At 33.0% G+C, this 21,573-nt stretch overlaps 1 protein-coding gene across 2 annotated transcripts in view; it reads left to right on the top strand.

The window, feature by feature from the left end:
* Window positions 1-21,573, top strand: part of FMN1 (formin 1) — a 139,693-nt gene that overhangs the window by 81,730 nt on the left and 36,390 nt on the right. For both annotated transcript variants that reach the window (XM_026849131.1, XM_026849130.1), the window contains 3 exons: window positions 508-567; window positions 2,737-2,857; window positions 16,736-16,828. In XM_026849131.1, coding sequence (XP_026704932.1) covers window positions 508-567; window positions 2,737-2,857; window positions 16,736-16,828 — 274 coding nt within the window. The remainder of the gene's footprint in view (window positions 1-507; window positions 568-2,736; window positions 2,858-16,735; window positions 16,829-21,573) is intronic.

The following is a 21,573-nucleotide window of genomic DNA, read 5'->3' as shown; positions in this document are numbered from 1 at the left end:
CAGGACATGAAATCTGCTTGTTAGGTACATGTTATCTGATTTTATATTTGGAGTGGAATATGAAAAATACCTATGCTTCTTTCAGATCTTCTTTATAGATAAGTTGAGGCTAGAGGAATCAAGAAATACAGTTCACCTTAATATATCTAATATATTGTTAATATGTATTCAAGAATAATATTACTATTAGTCAAGATAATATTATTATTATTCAGTAATGTCTTGTATTATTAAAAAAAGATACAGGGACAGCTTTACCCAATGCATGTTTTCTCACCTGATATTTAGAACCAAAAGAAGCTGTAAGTCTTCTGGTGGTATGATTAAGCCTATGTTATAAAAGATGTATTTTTTTGTTCAGTAATTCTAAGGTTAAATATACTGTGAGTCCTATTTCTTACAACAATATAAAATAATATTTATTTTGATATAGAGTAGATTTTCAGTCACTTTGAAATGGTGTTAATCACACACACATTTTGAATAATATATGTATTTTTTTCCTAGGATAATGGTATTAATCTTGTGGATTATATCGTCATATATTACCTACGCCATTGTGATAAGGTAAAAGATTCATTTGCTCTATCAGCCATCTCAAAAGTGGGTTTCTTTAAGAGATTGTAAATGAGTTCGCATTAGCATTTTAAAAATCTGAACACAGTAGCTCTGACAGAAAAATAAAATCGATTTCTTTTGCTTTCTTATAATAGTTGTGGACCTCAAAAGGTCTAAAATTTGCTATAGGTTTTATGATAAGGCTTTGGAAAATTTTATATTAACTGTTGAACTAACCACTGCAGGCAACTGCCTGTGACTGTTGCAGACTGGACAAGTGGTCACTCCAGTCCTGTCTTCTTAAATCCTGGTTACTGTAATGTTGTAAGTCTTGTTCTGATGTGGCAGTAATGGTAGACAGAAGCATGATTCCTCTCATGACAGAATGCAAGGACAAGTTGGTATTTTAAAATAGATGAGTCAGCTGATGAGGAGTTAAGAGGTTGAAAATGTGGGAGGAGGTGTGGCTGCTGCTTTGAGCAAGTTACATTTATGAGACTTGGGTAGACATCAGCAGTGCCCAAAGTTTTTGAGTGGAAAATTAGAACTATTGTCTTTTAAATGAAAGTGTATCTATTAATTGATTTTAAGTATGTAATTGATTATTTTTGAGAGTATGAAGATGCCTTTACCTAATCTTTTAATCTAAGACTAGTGTAATTTTTTCAAGGCCCTATGTCTGGCTGAATAATTTTTTTTTCCTTCTTTTTAAAAAAAAAAAAAATTCTTACATAAAGATGTTGAATTGATTAGTTAGTAGTCATGAGGATTTTTTCCAGGAGTAAGACTAAAGTCAATGAAGACTAAAGTAAGTGAAGACATCTCCCTGCCCATAGCAGGGGGGGGTGAACTAGATGGTCTTTAAAGGTCCCCTTCCAACCCAAACCATTCTGTGATTCTATGATCACTGATGTTGGAGGGTCTGTATGTCTGGAGCATGGGAAAAGCTCCTGGGCCTGAACTGTAGAGAAGATAAAAAAATAGTAGATATGTAAATCTGTACTTGTTTTTTTTGTTTGTTTGATTGGTTGGGTTTTTTCGGTTTTTGTTGTTGTTGAAGCAGGTAAATAAAGTGTCATTACTTTAACCTAAGTACCCATCATGTAAAAAGCCTCCTAACAAAAGCAACTTTGTCTAGCCTGTAGTGTTTCTCAGTGCTTAGGGTATTGATGTATGTTTTCTTTTCTCCTTTTTTAATAATGCTGAATCTAATGCTTTCTAATTAATTTATTTAAATATTTATCACTTCTGCAAACTTTCTACTATGCTGTAATTTTACTTCAGGGAATTTTGAGGAAAAAAAAAAAAAGTGGAAAAAATGGGCACAGTGTAAATGTCATCCATTGTACTTTTTTCCCCCTGAATGTTCATATCTTTATAGGAATAAAATTATTTTTTCCCTGTTCTCAAAACCTTTAGTTCTCCAACCTGTGAGTTTTCCTTTATTACAGTCTGAAATCTGTGAGAGGTAGTATTTTAAACTCACTAGTATATGCTCATACACAGCAATGTCATATTAATACCATTTATATACTTCTTAAATTTCCACTGGAGATACCACTTTGAAACTTGTAAGGTTTTTTTGATTTGGTTTGGGTTATTTCTGATGTTTTTTCTTACTTTGCTAAAAATAAGGTATTACTTAGGACTTCCATACAGACACTTGTGATATATTTAGCCACATAAACTTTCAACTGTATATTTTTATCTGTATAAAATACTTCAGGCAATATAAAAATATTGTTATCAATTTATGCTTATAAAGTGTGTATATGTTTAATGAATTGCAAGAGAGTAAAGCCACAAACTTTTGGCATAAGATTAGTTGTTGCATTAGTCATTCATGTTATTTGTATTTAAGAAACTTCTAATCCCTTATCTGAACCTTTATTGATATAAAATGAACTGAAATGTTGTGAACTCAATGTCATTTCACAGTTTAAATTGAGCACAGTTTACACTTTACAACATCTAAAAGAAAGTTTGAACACTCAGAATCATCAGGATTTCATCTTGAATTATATATATATATGTTGTTTTAGCAAGAATGATTTAAAATAATTTTTTTTTGCAGTTTTATAATAGTGTTTCATAGATGATGTTTCAAAAAAAGTAATTTATGTCACTGCAAATGCATTCAATTTTCATAGTGGCCTGTTTGTTTGTTTGTTTGTTTAGGAAGCAGGAACAGACAAGAGTATTTTTCCTTTACCAGAACCACAGGATTTTTTCCAGGCCTCCCAAGTTAAGTTTGAAGACCTAATAAAAGACTTAAGGAAACTGAAGAGAGATCTAGAAGGTAACTGGGAACTTTCACATTTGTTCTGCTAACAACAAAGTGCCATTTAAAATGTGACCTTTATGAGGTTTACTTATTGCTAATTAGGTTTATAGTGTTGATTCATTTAGAGTTTTTACACTGTGGCACAAATTACTCACATAAATTAGAAAGAAAAAAAAAATCAAACTCATGACTTAATAAAAATGAAAGATACTGAAAAGTAATTTTCCCTTTTACAATCGAAAGGCCCCTAACGAAATCTTTCTGTCATTTTCTTGTTATGTGTGAATTTTCCTCTGTCTTCTCCAGAACTGTGTGTTTAACTGCAGATATCTGTTAGTTCCATAATGTAAATACTTTCTTCAGTAGTTGTATAACAACAATTTAACAGCTACAAGAAAGAATTGAATACTATTAATGTAGAAATAAAGCACAGCTTGCCAAGGCACAACAAATGGAAATGGAAAGCTCCAGTTCAAAATATTTTCACCCTGGGACATAAAATAAACATCTAAAAATGTTTATTATAAGGAGGGGCTCAGAAACCCAACTCATCTATCAATCAAGGTACTGAGTGGAAATAAAGTAGGAAGGGTTGCTCTCTAAGTGTTCCAAGCAGTTTCATTTTTATTTTGTGCTTCATTTAACTTTCTAAAATAAATCCAGCAAATGATGACTGAATATTTTAAGGCTGTCTTTTTTGTTAAGGAAAAGTTGCTACTATTACTGAAGCAGTTTTGTGTAGAAGATGGAGTTTAGGGAGAGCATCTGCATAAAAGCCTATAAAAACTTCTCCATTTACATTTACATCTCTGCATCAAAATGGAAGAGTCCTTTTAGACTCGGAGTTGAATAAGATGCTTGTTTTTAATTTTTTTTTAATATAAGGCAATGAAAACCATTACAAAATAAGTTATCTTTACAGTTAGAAATTGCTGGATTAGGTCACTGCCATCTTTAGGATAGTTTCAAAGGTTAACAGTGGTAGGAAAGTATCAGTTGTTGTTTGTTCGACCCGGGCATAAGTGAGTGCTCTATCTCCTCTCATCGCTTGGCCCTGCAAACCCCTTGGCCTGCCCTCTTTTGGGCTAGTTTGTGCAGAAACATGATCTGTGTTTGATCTTGTACTTTTTCAGCATGTAGTCCTGCTGTCACGCATCTTAGCCTTTCAGGATCTGCATTGAGGCTGTGACATTCACATCATATTTGTTCTACATTGCAAAGACACAGACAGCAAGTAGGAAAAGCTAAACTTTAACTCTTAAAATAAAAACTGTAGCTTTCTTGTAATCACTGATTTCTATTTTCTAAAACAAATTTTGTTAGGTATTTATAGAAGATAATCAGAATTGTTATGTTGAGGTTGTTTTCATAATTCTTCATTGTAAAGATGTATTTGAAACCCAGCCAAACCAATTAAAATATAAAGTTAATGACAGCAAAGATTTGAAACAAAAAAGTTTGTGGAAATGTTTTCAGATGTTGGTATTTTATCACTCAGAAATATGCAGCCGAATTCTAACAAGCATTCCTGTCATTAGTTTCTCTTATATTTAAACAAAGAAACATTCACTCATATAAAAACGTTGTGTCTCTTTCAAACATTTCCTTTCAAATTTTTTTCTTCAGATAATGCTGTAGTTTATTTTTAAATCAAAATTTTAATTGAAGAGGTTATAATTTTAACACATACAACAAAGATTTGATGAGTCTCTGTAGTTTATTGTAGCCATTAAAAAGTTGTGGCTGCTGGCAGAATACCAGTGAAAGTCTAAAGCTGAAACAGATGTGAGTAGCAGAAACCAAGTCCAGAGAAGCGTCGGGCCCAGCTATCCAGACAGGCGCGGCCCTTCAGATCTAAATAATTTGAACAATATTAACTGGTGCTGCCTGTGTTATAGGGTACATTGGATTTATTTCACAGTTTGGTTGGCTAAGGTAGTCTTAAACAGATTACCTTGGAAGTGGGATGAGACAAAGGTAATGAATGAAAGAGGGGTTTCTTGTGTGCCATTAGGGAACAAGCTAATGTTCCTCTTACTGACATACTTTTTTTCTAAGATTTGTCCAGAACAATTAAAAAAAATATAAATATCACCCCTTGTGCCTGAAATGGCAATTCTGATAGATAACTTTTAATAATAGCTGTCATTTAGTATTTCAAAATATTTTTTAAAACTTTATCAAGACATTCATTTATCTTTCTATCATGGATATTAACACAGAGAAGATTGTGTTATCATGAGTGGCATGTCTTAATGGTGTAAACCTCTGGTTTGAAATACCTAGACACTGTGAAACCAAAAGTTCAAATCTAGATGGAGCACAAACCCTTTCATCCTTTTCAGATAAACAGATTAAGTTCCATACAATTTGCTATTTTGAAGTCTTTCTGATTAGACTTTAAAGGGACAGACTAACTTTAGTCTAAAGGGATTAGATTTGTTTGGCTCAAAAATTCAAACAAATTTTTGGAGAACCTTTATCCAACAGGTATCTAACACATATTCCAGAACAAACTTTGTAATCATCAGCATTTTTAAGTTAAAAAGAATTATAAACAGATATATGCATTTTATATAAGCTTTTAAGGGGAAAGAAGTGCAGAAGAATGCAATATTTTAAAATGAGATTAAAATTTTAGAGTGAAATCTAGTTTCACGTTAAAGTCACAGAAAAAAGAAATGTTTTCTATAAGCTCAGGTTGTCACTCCAGGTCTGTATAGTGAGTGTATTTCCAAGGTTTTCTAATATTACGTAGTAGCATAAGCAGATACGTTTATTCGTTTAACAGGTGTTAGCTTTCCAGTTAATTTTTGTATTTATGGAAGAAAACCAGGTTTTGCTTTGTAGTAATATTTTAAGATTGTAAGATATCTTACTCCCTGTCTAGGAGTAAGATATCTTTTCCTATGACCAAACATGATTTCCCTTCTAGTCTGGACAATGCTACTTGATTGGTATTCTTCTGGAATAAGCAGGAAATGTTTGAAGTGCATAATCATAAGAAGATTTTTAGAAAGAAAGTAACTTTACAAAGTATGGTAGACTTGTGTAAGTTTTACCATGAACTTTTTATTTGTCTCTCTCCAAAGTTGAACAATCTTAATTATACAAAATCAGTTGCACTGTAGATTGTTTCCATCTGTCATACTCATTGCTCTTCTTTGCAGTACAGTTCATAAAATTTTAAAATGCTGCTCCATTAGTCAAAAGAAAGCAATATTAAATTCCTTCTATCATTTACTGTAATGTTTATTATAACTTTTTAGTATTCTTGACCTTAGCTGAAAGAGCAAAGATATTTATTGAATAGTTAAAAATGGAAACCAAGGTAGGTCCACTTTGAATACTTTCATGGGTCACATCTTTATTGCTTATAATTTATTAGATTTCCTGTGAGACTCTTAACATTCTGATCCTACTAAAAATCCACATATTTGCTTTCACCTTCTTTCATGGCCACCAGTAGTTACCATTTTCAAATATTTTTTCAGTACAGTATATATATATTTTTTAAGTTTTTACTAACTTAACTGTATGAATATATATGTAGTTGTTTACATACAAAATTACATGACAGAAAGAAAATAATTTAATCTAAAATAGAAGCAGGACTTCATGAATCAGCTGCCCATAATAATCAGATGGATTTCAGTACTCCAGGAGACATAGTTTCAAATTGGGGGCCTCTTAACCTAATTGTTGACAGATCTGTATCTTGCATAAGTATATTACCCCCAACTTCTTCACATTTAAGTAGTGGAACTTCATCAAAACTTCATTTTATGGCAACCCTATCTTCTGAAATTGTATAATCCTCATAAAAATATTAAAAGGGAAGCAAGCAAAACTACGTGTGACAAGTTGAGAAATTACTCATTTGAAACAGTGTTACACTGGTTGTTTTCACATTACTTTTTATACAGAAGCATTACAAGTATCTTAAAATCATAGAGAAATGCAGGTTGGTTCATTGGAAGGTACCTCTGGAGCTTCTGTGGTTCAGAGGCTTTTAGTGGAACTAACATCATATTTAGATCAAGTTGTACAGGGCCTTAGCTCAGTTTTGAATCTAAGGATGGAAATTCCAGCACCTTTCTGGCACCTGTTCCAGTGCTGAATCATTGTCTTGAATATTTTTCCTTATCCTGGGAGAATTTCCTGTGCTGCAATTCGTGACTATTGCTCCTTTTTCTTTAGATGTGCATTTCTGAGAAAAGTCTGGCTGCATCTTCTCTATAGCTGTTCATTAGATAGTTGAAGCATAAAACTAGATCAACAGTTAACTTCCTCTTCACCAGTCTGAACATACCCAGCTTCCACTGCCTCTTCAAGTGCTTCATTTTATCTTCGTTCTCAAATAGCGTGACAATATATATATTCTTTTTCAGATATGAATATGTGTGTACATATATATAGATAGATATATTTTTCACAGAAACAGATCCAGTGCACTGGTTGAAACCAGCATGGTGTTGCTTACCTATATCAGCATAATAGCTAATTGACCCTGTCTCTTAGCATGGCTCTCTAGAGCAGACTAAACTGTTGCATCTGCATTGCTCTCATTCAGTGCCCCTTCAGGGAGCTCTGTATCACATTATATTACAAAGTGGATATGTATTACAAAATTAAGACAAGAATGGAAGAGAATTTAGAAATGAGAAACGGATGGAAGTTGAAAAGGGTCACTCATTCTCGATTCTTGCAGCCACTGTCACTATAAATAAAGACAAGGAGGAAGCTGCAAAAAGAAAAAACTAATTAGTTTATGCTCATTTAAGACTAAAACTCTACGATTTTCCAGATTTAAAATACTGAACAACATCTGCTTTTATCAAGAATTATATGGGAATATATTTACAAATAGAAAGATGTACAAAAGCGGAAAAGTTTAATCAGTAGTATTCACAATAAATGAATTTGAAATTCATAAATGTGTTCCCATCGGAGTCCTCAAACTGTGATGAAAGTTTTTGCAGCAAAATATCCACTAATTAACTATAAACCATTTTTGCTCTAGAGATTAATTGATGTTTTCATTGAAACATTTTCAGCTTTGGTTGGATTTGTATGTAAGCAAAGATGGAGAAATTAATTGAATGTGTTCATAATTATTCAGATGGAATTATACACTTAGTTCATATATAATATGGCCTCAGATAAAGTCTGTTATGGAATAGAGTTTTAGTATAATCATGATACAATAATTATCAATAGGGCAATGATTACAATGTTGAGAGATTTTATCTGTTGTTTGATTTACTTTATAGACAGTAAGTTTACTGAATCACATAATGAAAATTCTAAATATTAGATCAGTTGAGTGTTAACTTTCTATATAATTTATTGGATCAATTAATACTTCTCAGTAAAAGGTAATTGGTGATTCATTATAGGAGGATAGTATTCAAAAAAATATCAAAGGCCATTTTCTAAAATATTTTCAACCAATTAAAGCCTTAGTCTAATTTAAATGAAATGTTTTAAGTAAATTTAAAAAATGAGGTTTGGACATCTGAGTCACATACATGTTCCAGAAAAATTTTCCCAGCAGAAGCAGAGAAGTTGTATGATACTTTCCAGGAACTAGTCACATTAATTTTCTTCATGTTAATTATACTTTTAAATTTTAAAATTAACCTTAAAATTTTGGAAGTGATGGCAAATTGAAATTAATGTTGTAAGAAATAAAATGTTGTAGAAACAGAATGGTGTAAGGAAAACAGCAGAGGACAGCTTTGTACAGGAAAAGTTATTTTGTTTTAAATTTTTGTTGACAAAATGACAATCTTTTCCTTCTCAGAGTTTTCTGACCACTTTTTGAATAGTGTCTTGCCTCAGCAGGATGAGATATATTTCAGTTTGCTTTGATTTGGCAAAGATACAACACAGGCATTAAAAAACACATTTTGTATATGTACATTAGATTCTGTTTTACAATAAAACTAACATTTTGACAGTGTTCCATTGGTGATGTTCATATGCGAATACATTAAGTGGAAATTTTCCTAAGTGGAGCATTTCTTAAAATTCCATTAGATTTTTCTAGTTTATGATAATAGAGAATAGTATGGAATGGTTTTAATAAGATTCAGAAATACAACAGAGGAGCAAAGCAATGATGTTTTAGAAGAGTTTATTCCCTGGAAGCAGATGTCTGCATGTGCGCACAAAGGAGAAGGAGAAAGCTTTCTGTTGGTTAAACAATGGCATGCTGTTAATTTTTTCTTTTATTTTTTTTCCTTTGGCTAAAGAATCCTCAGAAATTTATTGTTAAAAATCATTCTGCAAATGTTAAGATTCTAAAACGAATCTTGGAAATACCACAGTTATGATTTTCTGTGCACTTTTCTGTGTGCCCTTTCATAAAAATAAATACATGTGTATGTGTGCGTGTGTGTTAAGCATTAGTTACGTAACTGTGTAGTGTACATCTGGGAGCAGGTAGTATACATCTGGGAACAGGAGGAATATTGTCCCTATCAATGTGTGTGATGGATAATGAATGATGTAGTTTGGAGAGTGTGTAATACTAGCCTTGGGAGGAACAGTGACTTTGTATTTACGGGAGTATGCAGTAAAAGAAAAGGCAGATTTGTGCTAGAATTGAGTTAGATGCTTACGTATTTACTGCCAATGATCAAAGATTGAAAGTACTTTATTTCAGACAGTGGGATACAAATTAGTAGTAGTGAAGCTAATTAACACTTTGAGGAGTGTTCCTGCTAGTATTGTAGGTAGTTTATGAATTTACATCATTTTAAATCTAAGCAGGATGCTCTAGCTCAACCAAAGCCATAAACTTGGTATAATTAATTAGGTGAAACTTTATGATCTGTCTTGCACAGAAAATCAGAGATCCATCAGTACAGAGGGAAACAGAAGATTCTCCAGCCCCTACAACTTCAGTTCATAAACTTACTGTTCCAGCCATTGCCCAGCAATGCTCTTCTATCTGATCCCTTGTTCAGTAAGCTAAGTAATAATGTATTTGTGTGTTTGAAAGGTCTTTTTTTTTTTTTCCTAGCACAATAAACAGCTCATCTGATTAAAAATATTATTTCTTCTTAAATTTTTTTCTTCCGCTAAATTAGACAAGACTATTCAGATTCAATATATTCATTTTTTGTACTGTTCAGACAGAAGGGAAATGTTCCAGTTTCTCAGTGGGTTCTGCTAGCATACATTTCTACACTCCTGACAGATCTTAATGATGTGCGGAGGTCTGTATGTTTGGATCTTGACACTAAACCAAAACTTTCTACTAATAATGTGTGCTGGAATCACTTAAGGAATCTTGACTGGAAAATTTTGAGCATTTAGTCATTATATTCATTTATATGTGTTATTTAGTCCCTTGCAGTATGATTCTCTGCTGAAGGCCACACTGAATGTAAACTACCATTTCAGAGAGAATACATTAACCAGAGGTTAATGTCTCAGACATGTTGCTATGGTGTGAAAAATATTTAGTTTTACTAGCAATCTTTGTTCATTTTGTTAAATGTATTCTTAGGAAACAATCTTAACAGAAAGGTTTTTAAATGATGTATATAAAATGTTGATACATTTTGACAAAACAAGGAGCAAAAAAAATTTTTGGTTAAGGTTAGTTAAAACTAATATAGGCCTGACAGTTCCTCTGCATGCCATCACATACTGTAAAAGTTCAAAATGTTGTTAAACTTAAAAGAAACAAACAAAAAATCCTCATAAATCTTAAACAGAATATCCAATCAAACTTGTGAGAATTGTCAATATGTCTGACTTTCAGCTTCCATTAAAACTCTATGAGAACAGGTGAACTTTACAGGCTGTTTTGTATGCCACTAATTCAATTATTTCACTTTCCACAGCTTAGGGCTTATCATGGAAATGTTTTTCTGTCTCATATGTGAGAGCTTGAACACTGAAACAGTTGCTTCTTTCCGTGTGTCAAGAAGAAAATGTATTTCAAACAGACAAAGATTAGAATGTTTATAGCTTTACTTACTAGCTTCTATCCTCTGAAATGGCTTTTTAAGAAAAATGAATTATTAATAAGTGAAGAAAATAGTTGTACATAGAAGCACATTTCTTATAAATTAGCTGAAACTAATTTATCATTTAGAACTGTAACTATGCAAGCAATTAATAGGTTAGAATGGTATATTTAGTTTTAAGTGTGCTAACCCTTTGCATTAAATTGTTGACCTTTATTTAAGACAATAGAAATGAAGCTTGAGAATAGAGTACCACCACAATTTGATCCTCCTATATTTTTCTCAGATACTTTTGTCTCAAAAAACCTCACACCCCCTTCATGGCACTTCCCTCTCTGTTTGGTTCAAAGGCTTCTGTATTTGTCAACCCAGGTCTGGCTAGGGTGTTAGTGCTTGAACCTTTGTGTGTTGCCATCATTGAGATGTGTACTGATTATCAATGTGTGTCCAAAAATACAAGTGAAATACTGTCTCTGAAACTTTTCTGTGTCAGTATCAGCATAATCACTTGCAGATAGAAATTGTCACAATTCTTATACTGTACTACGAAGGAATAAAAATAAATCACTTATCCACATTTCTTTAAAATACTGTCTGAAAATAAACATTTGCTTCAAGGTTATAAATAAGCACAAGAGCTGTAGATGACAGAGATACAATGGATTGTAATAAAGCTAACATTCTTATATGCATACCTGCAGTAAATACGTGTCTAAGTTACATGTGATAACCAGAGAATATAACCAAATCCTGCAACAAAGCCCAATGGACATGCATCTCCTGTAACTTTTTGTTTAACTTAGAAGCTTGTTTGCAAGTAAGAAAATGTAATAAAGCAAAACCAAACAAGCTAAATCGTGATTAAGTTATATAGCACTTGCTGAATAATTTAAATGTATGCATTTTATCTAAAGTTTATTAGATTCTTATTTGGGTATATACACCCAAGTAGTGTAAAAGGCTTCTGCACTGTAAAAAATCATGGATCCTCTACTACAAAAATTTGGGGTTATTTCATACTACATTTAATTAATTTGTGGCATGGTTTCAAATCCCCTTTGAGACAGAAAATCTAGTGGTTCTAAAAAAAAAAAATTACCAAAGAGTAACCCTCCTGTCAAAGATAAGCCTGCATTATAACAAGAAAATGAAATGGCAAGCTTGGCAGTATAACCTGCCAGGCTCTGAGCAGACAAGAGGAGGGGGGGGGTAGTTTTAGCAGCTTTCACAGTGGCATAACTCATGGGGGATGGTGTCAGTGACAGGTTTATAGGAATTCATGGTGTTGATACTTGGTTTCTCTGTCAGGATGATTCCTGTAAATGCTACTGGTGGGTTCTGGTGAGTAAATAGTTAGTAATTTACTGTTATCAACATTAAACTATTTCTGGTTTTGCGTTTACTTTAAAATTGGTGTTTCAAAAATTCCAAATCCTGTCTGATTGACACTGAAATGCTCTTTACATGAAAGTTTGTTTATGGGCAGTGATTCTTTTGACAGATTTACAAGTGTCTGTGGAGTTTTAAAAGACTATTGCCCAATAGACATTAAGTGAGAGACATTCTATTTTGTAAATATTTTCACTTATATTGGGGATTTTTAAAGAACTTTTTGAGCCAAGTACTGCATTAAATGTGAAGACAGTGGCAAACTGATAATCAGCAGTTTCCAGCTTTGTTTTAATGTTTTGCTAATGGTTTCCATTTCTGTGGCCAAGATTTGCAGTGGGTGTAGCATGATGTACATCCAACAATTTGTAAGGGCTTTCAAATACTATTGCACACTCCTATTTTCTTCTTTTTTTTGCAATAGCTCATTTAGAAATAAACAATTTTGCAAGTAGAATATTACATTTAATTTCACTAACATACAATGCATACCAAGAGAATGAACCAAAAGTGTATTAAAGTAAGAGAGTATTTGCATCTGTTTGAACTCAGTAATGCTGAAACAGGTTGTTTATTTTCACAAATTATTATTTTGGAATAAGATGGTGAGAGGTGTATGTGTGGTGTGTTAGCTGTCAGATTCCCCAGAATTCACTGATTCCTTAGAATTTCAGAAAGAAGATTTTCAGAATTTATTTCAAAGGAGAAATGCATAATAGGGTCCTTTACCTCAGAGTCATTCTAATAAACTTGCTAAAAATATTTTTTTGGTAAAGGAAAGTGTTTCTATTTTAGTGAATATGAGAAGAAAATATATTAAAAAAAAAAAAGTAATGTACATTTTTAGGAAAGAAAATCAGAGCAACTGATGGAACAGGACGTTCCAGTTTAATTTTTTTTTTATATATAATGTTTGGCATGATGCTAATTTTATTACTATTTTTTAAACTATCTTTCAAAAAGAATTTTGAGTAAACAAGCAGACAAAATAAAGAACTTATATAATAGGAGATTCAATGAGTGTTAATTACCAGAAACCTTTCTATTATGTTGTCCAGAACTAAAACAGGTCATACAGTTGTATGGTAGCCTTTCACCAGTATTACAAATCTAGGTTGACAAAGACCAGCTGACTTTAATACATAGAATAGCAACTGCCATTTTAATCAAAACCTTTGATTTAGCCCTGACATGAAAATCTTTTTCCTCTTCCAAGTGTGTCTATTTGTATCTGATTTCTGATTCCTTTGAACACAGTTCCACCATTCTTTGCCATATCTACCCCCAAGCAAATTTGGTTGGTGGCCCTAGCCATGATTTTCTTTTAGGTATTGGATAAGGAATCATTATTCTGCATAGGACATTTCATTATTGAAGGGAAGACCGAGACTGGAGAGATTTCAGCAGGAATAGAAAATTTTTGAGACTTTAGGACCACCTGAAGTTCATGACTGCCTTCAGCCAGTGACTCCATACCTGTGTGATGTGTCTTATTTTTAACACTAGCAAGTTTTATTCATATATATCAGTGCAGTTGACTTTGAGCAGAATTAGTAAACCTTCAGTTGCCCAGATACTTTTTTGTTTGTTTGTAGACCAAAAGTATAGGTTATTAAGTGAAGTATAACCTAAATTCAGAGTCAGTTACAGGAGGATTAAGCAGTATAGGGCAAATACATAGCTTTTGTGATTAACATATTTTCACTTCATCACCCTTGTCTTTGATTCGTTCAGCTCAAAGCTAAACTTCCTCAGAGCCCTTTAGTCTATTTTGGCAGTTATCTGAAAGAACTTTGGGAAGTAAATGGATAGATTTTAGTTCTAGACAGATACCATCTAGATAAATATCATCAGCAGAGAGAATTGTCCAAAGGTCTCTTTTTAAGACTTTCCAATAATGTAAATTCTTAGAGTCTGACAGCATTTACTTGACTTCTTTTGCCTCTTTCAGTTTCATTGTTTCAAGATGACTTAAGCAATGCAAACTGGTATCTATCACATCTCGTTTCAACTTGTCTCAAACCTTTAGAGTTTTAATCAGCACTCCTGATGCACTTATTCTATGTCACCTGTCTCGTTTGCTTCTCTCTTCTGTGCCTTTCTTTTTACTCTTCCTCTTCCCTTATGCCACATATTGATCTTCTTGTTAAGGATGTTAGGATTCTTAAGAATTCACTACCCAAACTGGTACTTGTCCATATTTTCCTGTAGCTTTTGTCATCTGATTAAGGTTAATGTTAGTTATCTTTATTTAAAAAAAAAAATATATTGAAGGGATTTTATATGTGCTTTCTCTTTGATTTAGAAATGATTCAGCCTAGTCTTGGTCATTTACATGGGACATACCTGAGTAACCTTTCTAAATCTTGTGTTATTAAAGCTTGTAGGAAACATCTAGGAAGCTTTCAATACTCCAGACAGTGCATTAGCAACACCATATATTTGAGTAAACACCTTTTTAGAGTGTGTTAGTGTATGTTTAGATACTACTGTAACTACAAGCTTATTATTATAATACATATTCATAGAAATCTACTTCTGTAATGATGTGTACTAATTTATTTATATAAGATTATTATAAAATAATTATTGATTTGCATTCTTTGCAATCTTATATGATTGTAAGAATCTTACACATTCTGTAGTCACCGTATACCAAATGCCTGAACTTATGTGTACTAATACCTTTAATCTTTGTGATTTTATATTTATCTAAAATAATTTCTAAATATTCCTTATATCATTTTCTGTAGATTTCTTTAAACACAAAGAAAAAAACATAAACCTGTAGCTTTTACTTTGTTCAAACTTCCAGTCAGAAACTTAACAATACTGTCTCAGTTATTTTGCTAGACTTTTTCCCCTATACAATTCTAATCAGTTCATCTTCTTCCAAAGTAAAATGTTACAATTTGCTTGAATAGCTGTAGAAATCTCCTTCTAATTCTATAAATATAAATGTTAAGTATACATCAGTTTAATTCAGTATATGATAACAGCCATGGAAAGTTTAAATTTTAATGGTAAGAGGGATGTATCATAAGAAAGTCATATGAACTTCCCTGATTTATGATTTTTTTTTCTTAATTTATTAAAGACACAAAACTGAGCAGCTAATAAGACTTTCTCTCCCAATCTGTTATGTTTAAATTAATGCTTCATTCTGCTTACTATCTGGCATACAAACAAATATCCATTAACTTTACTGTGAACACTTTCAAAGGTCTGCCTTATGCTACAGGTTGCAAGACTAGAGATGAAAGATTAACTTAGCCTGTAGCCCAGGCCATTTTACATAAGCTCTGGAGCTCCCCAATAATGTCATAGTTCACAACCTACATGAGTTGTGGAGGAGTTCTAAATTAAAATATACACTTAGGTGGAAACACGTTTCAGCATTTTTGTGTAACATTTATTACTACGGTTACAAAAACTGTATTTCTGATCTCAGTGAATTGAAAAACTGTCTTTTTTAGTAAGTCCTGGTGGTCCAAGTGAATTATAGGCACACTACTAGTTGTGCAATAAAATGTATGCATCTGTTTTCAACCTTCCATTGACTTTTTTCACTGCACTGCAGACCTGCATTAACATCACATTTTAATTACAAATTCTCAACTTCTGTTTCACAGTTTTGTGTTAATTTTTGCTGCAATATATTGAATTATATAATGGTGGTAGCAATATGATGGGAATATATTTCATGCAGCCAAACTGTAACTCTTCAGTCTAACTCCAAAATAAATTTCCATCTAAATTTATCTTCTTGGGAATGAAGAGTTGTGGAAAAAAACCCCTTATAGTAGTTCATAAATTCAGTTACTAAATTGAAGGTAATTACATTTTGATTTCTAACAGTCTTGTTTCATCTTTAATGTGCAACTCTGGGACTACAAAATTTACTAGAAGTTCTAGGAATGTTAATATCCATTGGCAAATAACCTGGGGTTTTTAGAAATTGGCATGGCATCAGGTCTTAAAATAACAGATAGATTAAATAGTAAACAAATTGCAGTTAGATATAAGTTAACTTTCTTACAGACTTCTACTATTTCACATCATGGCCTGGAATTTGAATATTTAAGTAAAGCTGAACTCCTGCATCTGTGTTAGGAAAAAATAGTTGAGTATAAGATGCCTGGCACTGATTGATTAAAATTAGTCCAGATACAAGGCATCCTCCCCTCACTACAGAAACAAAGTTTAGAGCTTTAAATACCATCTAGAATGTAAGGCAAGCTGTGTTAGTGGCAAATCTCAGCAGACAGCTAGATTTTTAGGACAAAGCCATTACTAAAGACAAATTCCACTCTTTAAACATATAGAATTTTCTGTTTGATATGCTAGACTAGTATTGTTATTTTTTATTTTAATGTAATTGCTGTATTCCTTAGTGCTTATTTATTTCCATTTCCTCTAAAGTAAGTCTAGGTGACTAATTTAGATGTAGGCTTATACAGTGTTGACATCTACTTCTGGTAAATAAATGCCACAAATGTCTCTCAACTTCTTTTCGTAGCCTCTGAAAAGCAGATGAAGTTAGTTTGCAAAGAATCTTCTGAGGAGCATCTCCAGCCCTTCAAGGAGAAATTAGAGGAATTCTTCCAGAAAGGTAACCACATTTGAAGAAAAAATAATTATTGGCACATAGCGTAGTGGTTTACAAAGTTATATATACTGTAAGATGCATTAAATATCTGTTGCCTCTGAAAATTCCTACTATCTGTTATGGAATATGTTCTTAATGTGCCTAATATATGTTAAGAATAATGGTTACACAGATCTCAAATATCACTTGTCAAAGGTAATTGTACTCTTGATCTCACACATTTCCTCTTGATTATTTTCTGCTTTATTTTTTATAATTATTTGTAGGCAAAGTGAAAAACATTCATCGTAGACTAAATTTATCAAGGGGAATGTAAAGCTTCAAGTTTATAAAATATGAGAATTAAAAATACCCTTCTAGAGAAAGTTGACACGTATACATGAAGCAATGGCATCTTTTATCAGTAGAGTGGGTTTATGAACTGACTAATTCAAATTTAAAGATTTTGTGTGAGATGGAAATAGGTGTAAGGAAGTGATTTTAGCAGGGTAGGGTCTGGACACAACAGGGGTGAGATCCAAAGTACAATTTGATCTTCAGTTCAAGACAGTGTAAATACAGGTTGCTGTTGTTGAAAATAACAGTCCTTCTCTCTCCTGTTCCCCAGACTGTGTGTTCTTAGTCACCTGCTTCTGCCAGCACCATTGTTGCTGGAGCTGTGCAAAATAGATAAGGGAATAGACTATTTTTCCCCCCAGTTGTAGGAGTACAGACTATTTGGGTAAACAAAGTAAGTGCTGCATTTCTGACCACTACATTAAGAATTATTAAGAATTAAATATTACCAAAGCTCTAGTATTTACCACAGAACTCATGAACAGTTTGAGAAGTCAGGTGAACTATCTGAATCTACTAACCCAAACAGAATGTTTACTTACTATTAGTGATCATTCAGATTGTTGTTATAATTCCTGAATTAGCTTAATACTTTTTATAAAGATTATCCTAATGTCTTTTTAATAACTTTTTTTCATGAGGCTATCTTATTAAATGCTTTGACAAGTGAAAACAGAATGTTTTAAAAGTAGCAGTCCCCATTAAATTGTGCTGTTAAATAAACTAATATTAGTCATCCTTCTGTCAGGCTATGGAGCTCGGTGGATATATTTATTTGATTTTTTTTTTTTTTAGTTGCAAGTGTATTTAAACAGTATTAAAGCTGCATATTTCTTGCCACAGAACTTGTGAAACAAAAAACTTGTAATGGAAATCTTTATGTCACTGCAGGACAGTTGTATTACCTTTTCAACTTAATTGGAAATTTTCACTTATAGCTTAATGATAACATCAAGATTGAGATAGTATTGTATATATTTCCACAGAACCATTATGATCTCCATCATGCTTCTTGTTCTTGCTTGCCAAAGTATCATAGCAGATTGAACAGTCTGTATTCTTACCTCACTACTGGCCAGAAATGCATCAGAGCAGAGCAGTCAAAATGATAGACTCAGGTATAGATCTGGACCGTAATGCAGTTTTGTCTGGGTCTTGCCAAGACCCTAAGCCAATGGTGGCTTCCACAATCATGTCACAGATTCTGTATCTCTTATTACACTCTGAATCTCTTGAGGACTGTTGTGGTTAGTCCAGAAGGTAGCTAAGCATCACACAGCCGCTCGCTCACGCTCTCTTGGTGGTGTGGGAAAGAGGGTCAAAAGGGTAAAAGAGAGAAAACTCATGGGTTGAGATAAAGACAATTTGTTAGGGAAAGCAAAAGCTGTGTGCACAAGCAAAGCAAATTAAAGTATTCATTCACTACTTCCCATTGGCAGGCAGGTGTTCAGCCTTCTACAGGAAAGCAGGGTTCCATCATGTATAGCCATGACTTGGGAAGACAAACACCATCACTCTGAACTTCAGCCCCCCTTCTCCTTCTTTCCTTGCATTTATTGCTGAACACAATGTCATATAATATAGGTTATCTCTTTGGTTGATTTGGGCGGCTGTCCCAGCTGTGTGACCCCTCACAACTTCTTGTGCAACCCCAGCCTACTTTCTGGGGGTTAGAGTTAGAAATAGAGAATGCCTTAATGGTGTGCAAGCGCTGCTCAGCAATAGTTAAAACATGAGTATGTTATCAACACGAATCCAATACACAGCACCAGACAAGCTTCTATAAAGAAAGTTAACTCCGCCCCAGCTAAAGCCAGCAGAAGAAATAGCGAATGTGTATCACCACATTCCCAATAAATAAAGGCAACACTGTACCTGGTTCCTCCTGCAAAGCTGAGCTACCCTTTCTGATGAGTGGAATATGATAAAAGTAGGCAGTTGATTTTGGAAGATTAGTTCTGCTTTAGAGAAAATTGCAATTTAATTGTGCATTATCATTTCAAATAGAAAAACATATTCCTCCAAATATTTGCCCTGTTTATGCCTCTTGATGTGGAAATTCAGATATATTTATTTTTGTCAGTGTAACAGAAAATTTTATCCTTATGTTTTTGAATGATGTATGTTTTTTAAAAATTACACAATTGTGCATGGTGTCCTGGGGCAATGGGTTCTTTATATAAATTGTTAAATTTATTGGACACATTTTAGTGTTTCAGGGGTTTTGTATTCTAGAAAGAGCAAAACCACATGGACTACTTACTTGTTCACTTTTTTCTTATGTTGTCTTGCTCTCATTTTGCTCTATAATAGTATCTTTTATGATATCTAATTATATACAATTTTGCCTAATTTAACTTGTCATCTTTTGACATTTCTATTTCATCTACCTTTTTCTGAGGTGAGTTGTCATAAGGTTGTCAGATCCTATAATTATTGACCCTATTTCTCCCTCAGTCACCAGATTGATTTGAGTATAATTGGTGGGTGGTACTTTGTGTGGCATTGAAATGGAAGTCCTATAAAATTCTACACTGAAGATAGGTAAGAATAACACAGAAATCCATACTGATTTATGGTACTAGAATAGGCTTTGGACAAATGTCAAGCTCAGAGGTTCAGTTTAGATGAGTGTTTGCAAACTCAGCTGCTTCTCTGAAATCAGGAGTTAACTGATAATACTGAGCATCCGTTAAGCATCTGCTTTCAGTTTTGTTTGTTTAAAAGAGTTGTGGCTGGTTTAAGCAAATGTAAGAAAAAATTGTCTGTTATCTTTCTGCCAACTCACAGCAAGTATCCAAAGCTCAGATGCTTTCTGAAACTTCTGGCTTGAAAATAGGACTGGAACTCATAGATATTCAGTTTTTTTTCACACGCACAATTTCCCATAATTTCTAGTCAATGCTAAATTGGCAATATTGTAAGAAAAAAACCATATTGATTTGCTTAAACTGAACTGTTTATATTTCCTAATTACAATTAATACCAATTAAATCTAATACTTGCTGTGTTGTAACAAAAAGCACCAAGAGTGTTATGGAGACTGACATTCTAAAATGCTAGAGGGGATAAACTGTACTTCTGCTGATGTCAGTGCTGTTTTGTGTAACTGGATTTAATGTAGCCTAGTGCCTTCAACAGGGAATTAGGTGCCAGAACCTTTAGGTTCTATTCCCAGTTTAGCTACTTGACATGTGATGCTTGAATATTTGCTTAATCTCTTTTTCAGAGAGCACTACACTTTTCTGGTACACAGAATGTTAATGATTCTTTCCATTTTTCATAGTGAAAGACAATCTGTCAAGTACTTTGTGATTCTCTCATGAAAGACATCATGTGTAAACTCTGTTAATACTTCATTAGCTGTATTTGCCCATGCTTTTTGAAAAGGTCTTAGATTATTCTCAAATTGGAAATACTCTTTAATAGATTCAATTATAATACATGCAACAAAATATATTAGTTTTACTATAATACGGAGAGCTAAGAATTACTAATATAGACACTATTTCCAGTGGAATTACTGTATGGGTTTTTTTTTTCAGAAATATGTTCATAATGTTTTTCATCTAAATTGCCATTATATGAAAAAAGAACTTTTAAATCATTAAATTAATGGTTTGTTTGGAATGCTCCTTAATTTATGACATTCTTGCTCAGAATTGCTTAGAAGAAAACTCTTTTGATATGAAGCTATCTCACAAAAAAAATCAGAAGAGTTGGATGAATTTGAGAAAGGTGCAAGATACTCTATTTTGAAAAGGAAAAAAAGAGTTTGGTTGCTGCAGCTATGAAGCTCATTAGAAGGAATGCTGGCCAGTAGCCATTGGTGATAGTCTTTCATGACATTTTTTATTCTCCTTGTGTATTCTCTCAAGAATAATCCAAACCATAAAGTAGATGACGTACAGGAGTAGGCGATTAGCCTTAATAGAATTTATTTCTTATTTTGCCACTTCACTATTTCATACTGTTTGGCCATTTTAACAAATGTGGGAATACATAGCACAGATTCATGCAGGATCTTGCAAAATCTGGTCCAAAATTCCCCTTCGTTGGTTCCAGGTCAGAAAGTACGTAAAAACTTTAATCTGGGCTCAATTTCCTCCCTCATATACTGGAATGTGCAAATCAAAAAGTCCTTATGCTTCATAGCAGTTAGCATAGGAAGGGCATAGCTGCTTCTCTTCATTTCTCTAAGAATAAAGCATCTTGATAATGAAGACTTTGCTATTAAAGGAATTAATTTAGTTTACAGCAGAGTCTGGGAAGTAAGTAGTCTGATGTCAAGACAGAATAGTTTTCAAAAATCATTAATAGTGGAAAGCAAATCTATTTGGTAAAGGCATGTGATACAACTGAAGTGTCCAAGGTAACAAGCAAGATGGAGAGGGAGGGATTTGTCAGAGTAG

Source organism: Athene cunicularia (assembly GCF_003259725.1).
Source record: "Athene cunicularia isolate RWA chromosome 5 unlocalized genomic scaffold, athCun1 chr5_part1, whole genome shotgun sequence".
Classification (NCBI taxonomy): domain Eukaryota; kingdom Metazoa; phylum Chordata; class Aves; order Strigiformes; family Strigidae; genus Athene; species Athene cunicularia.
Note: the sequence above shows the minus strand (reverse complement) of the source record. Positions and strands in the feature narration are given on the sequence as shown.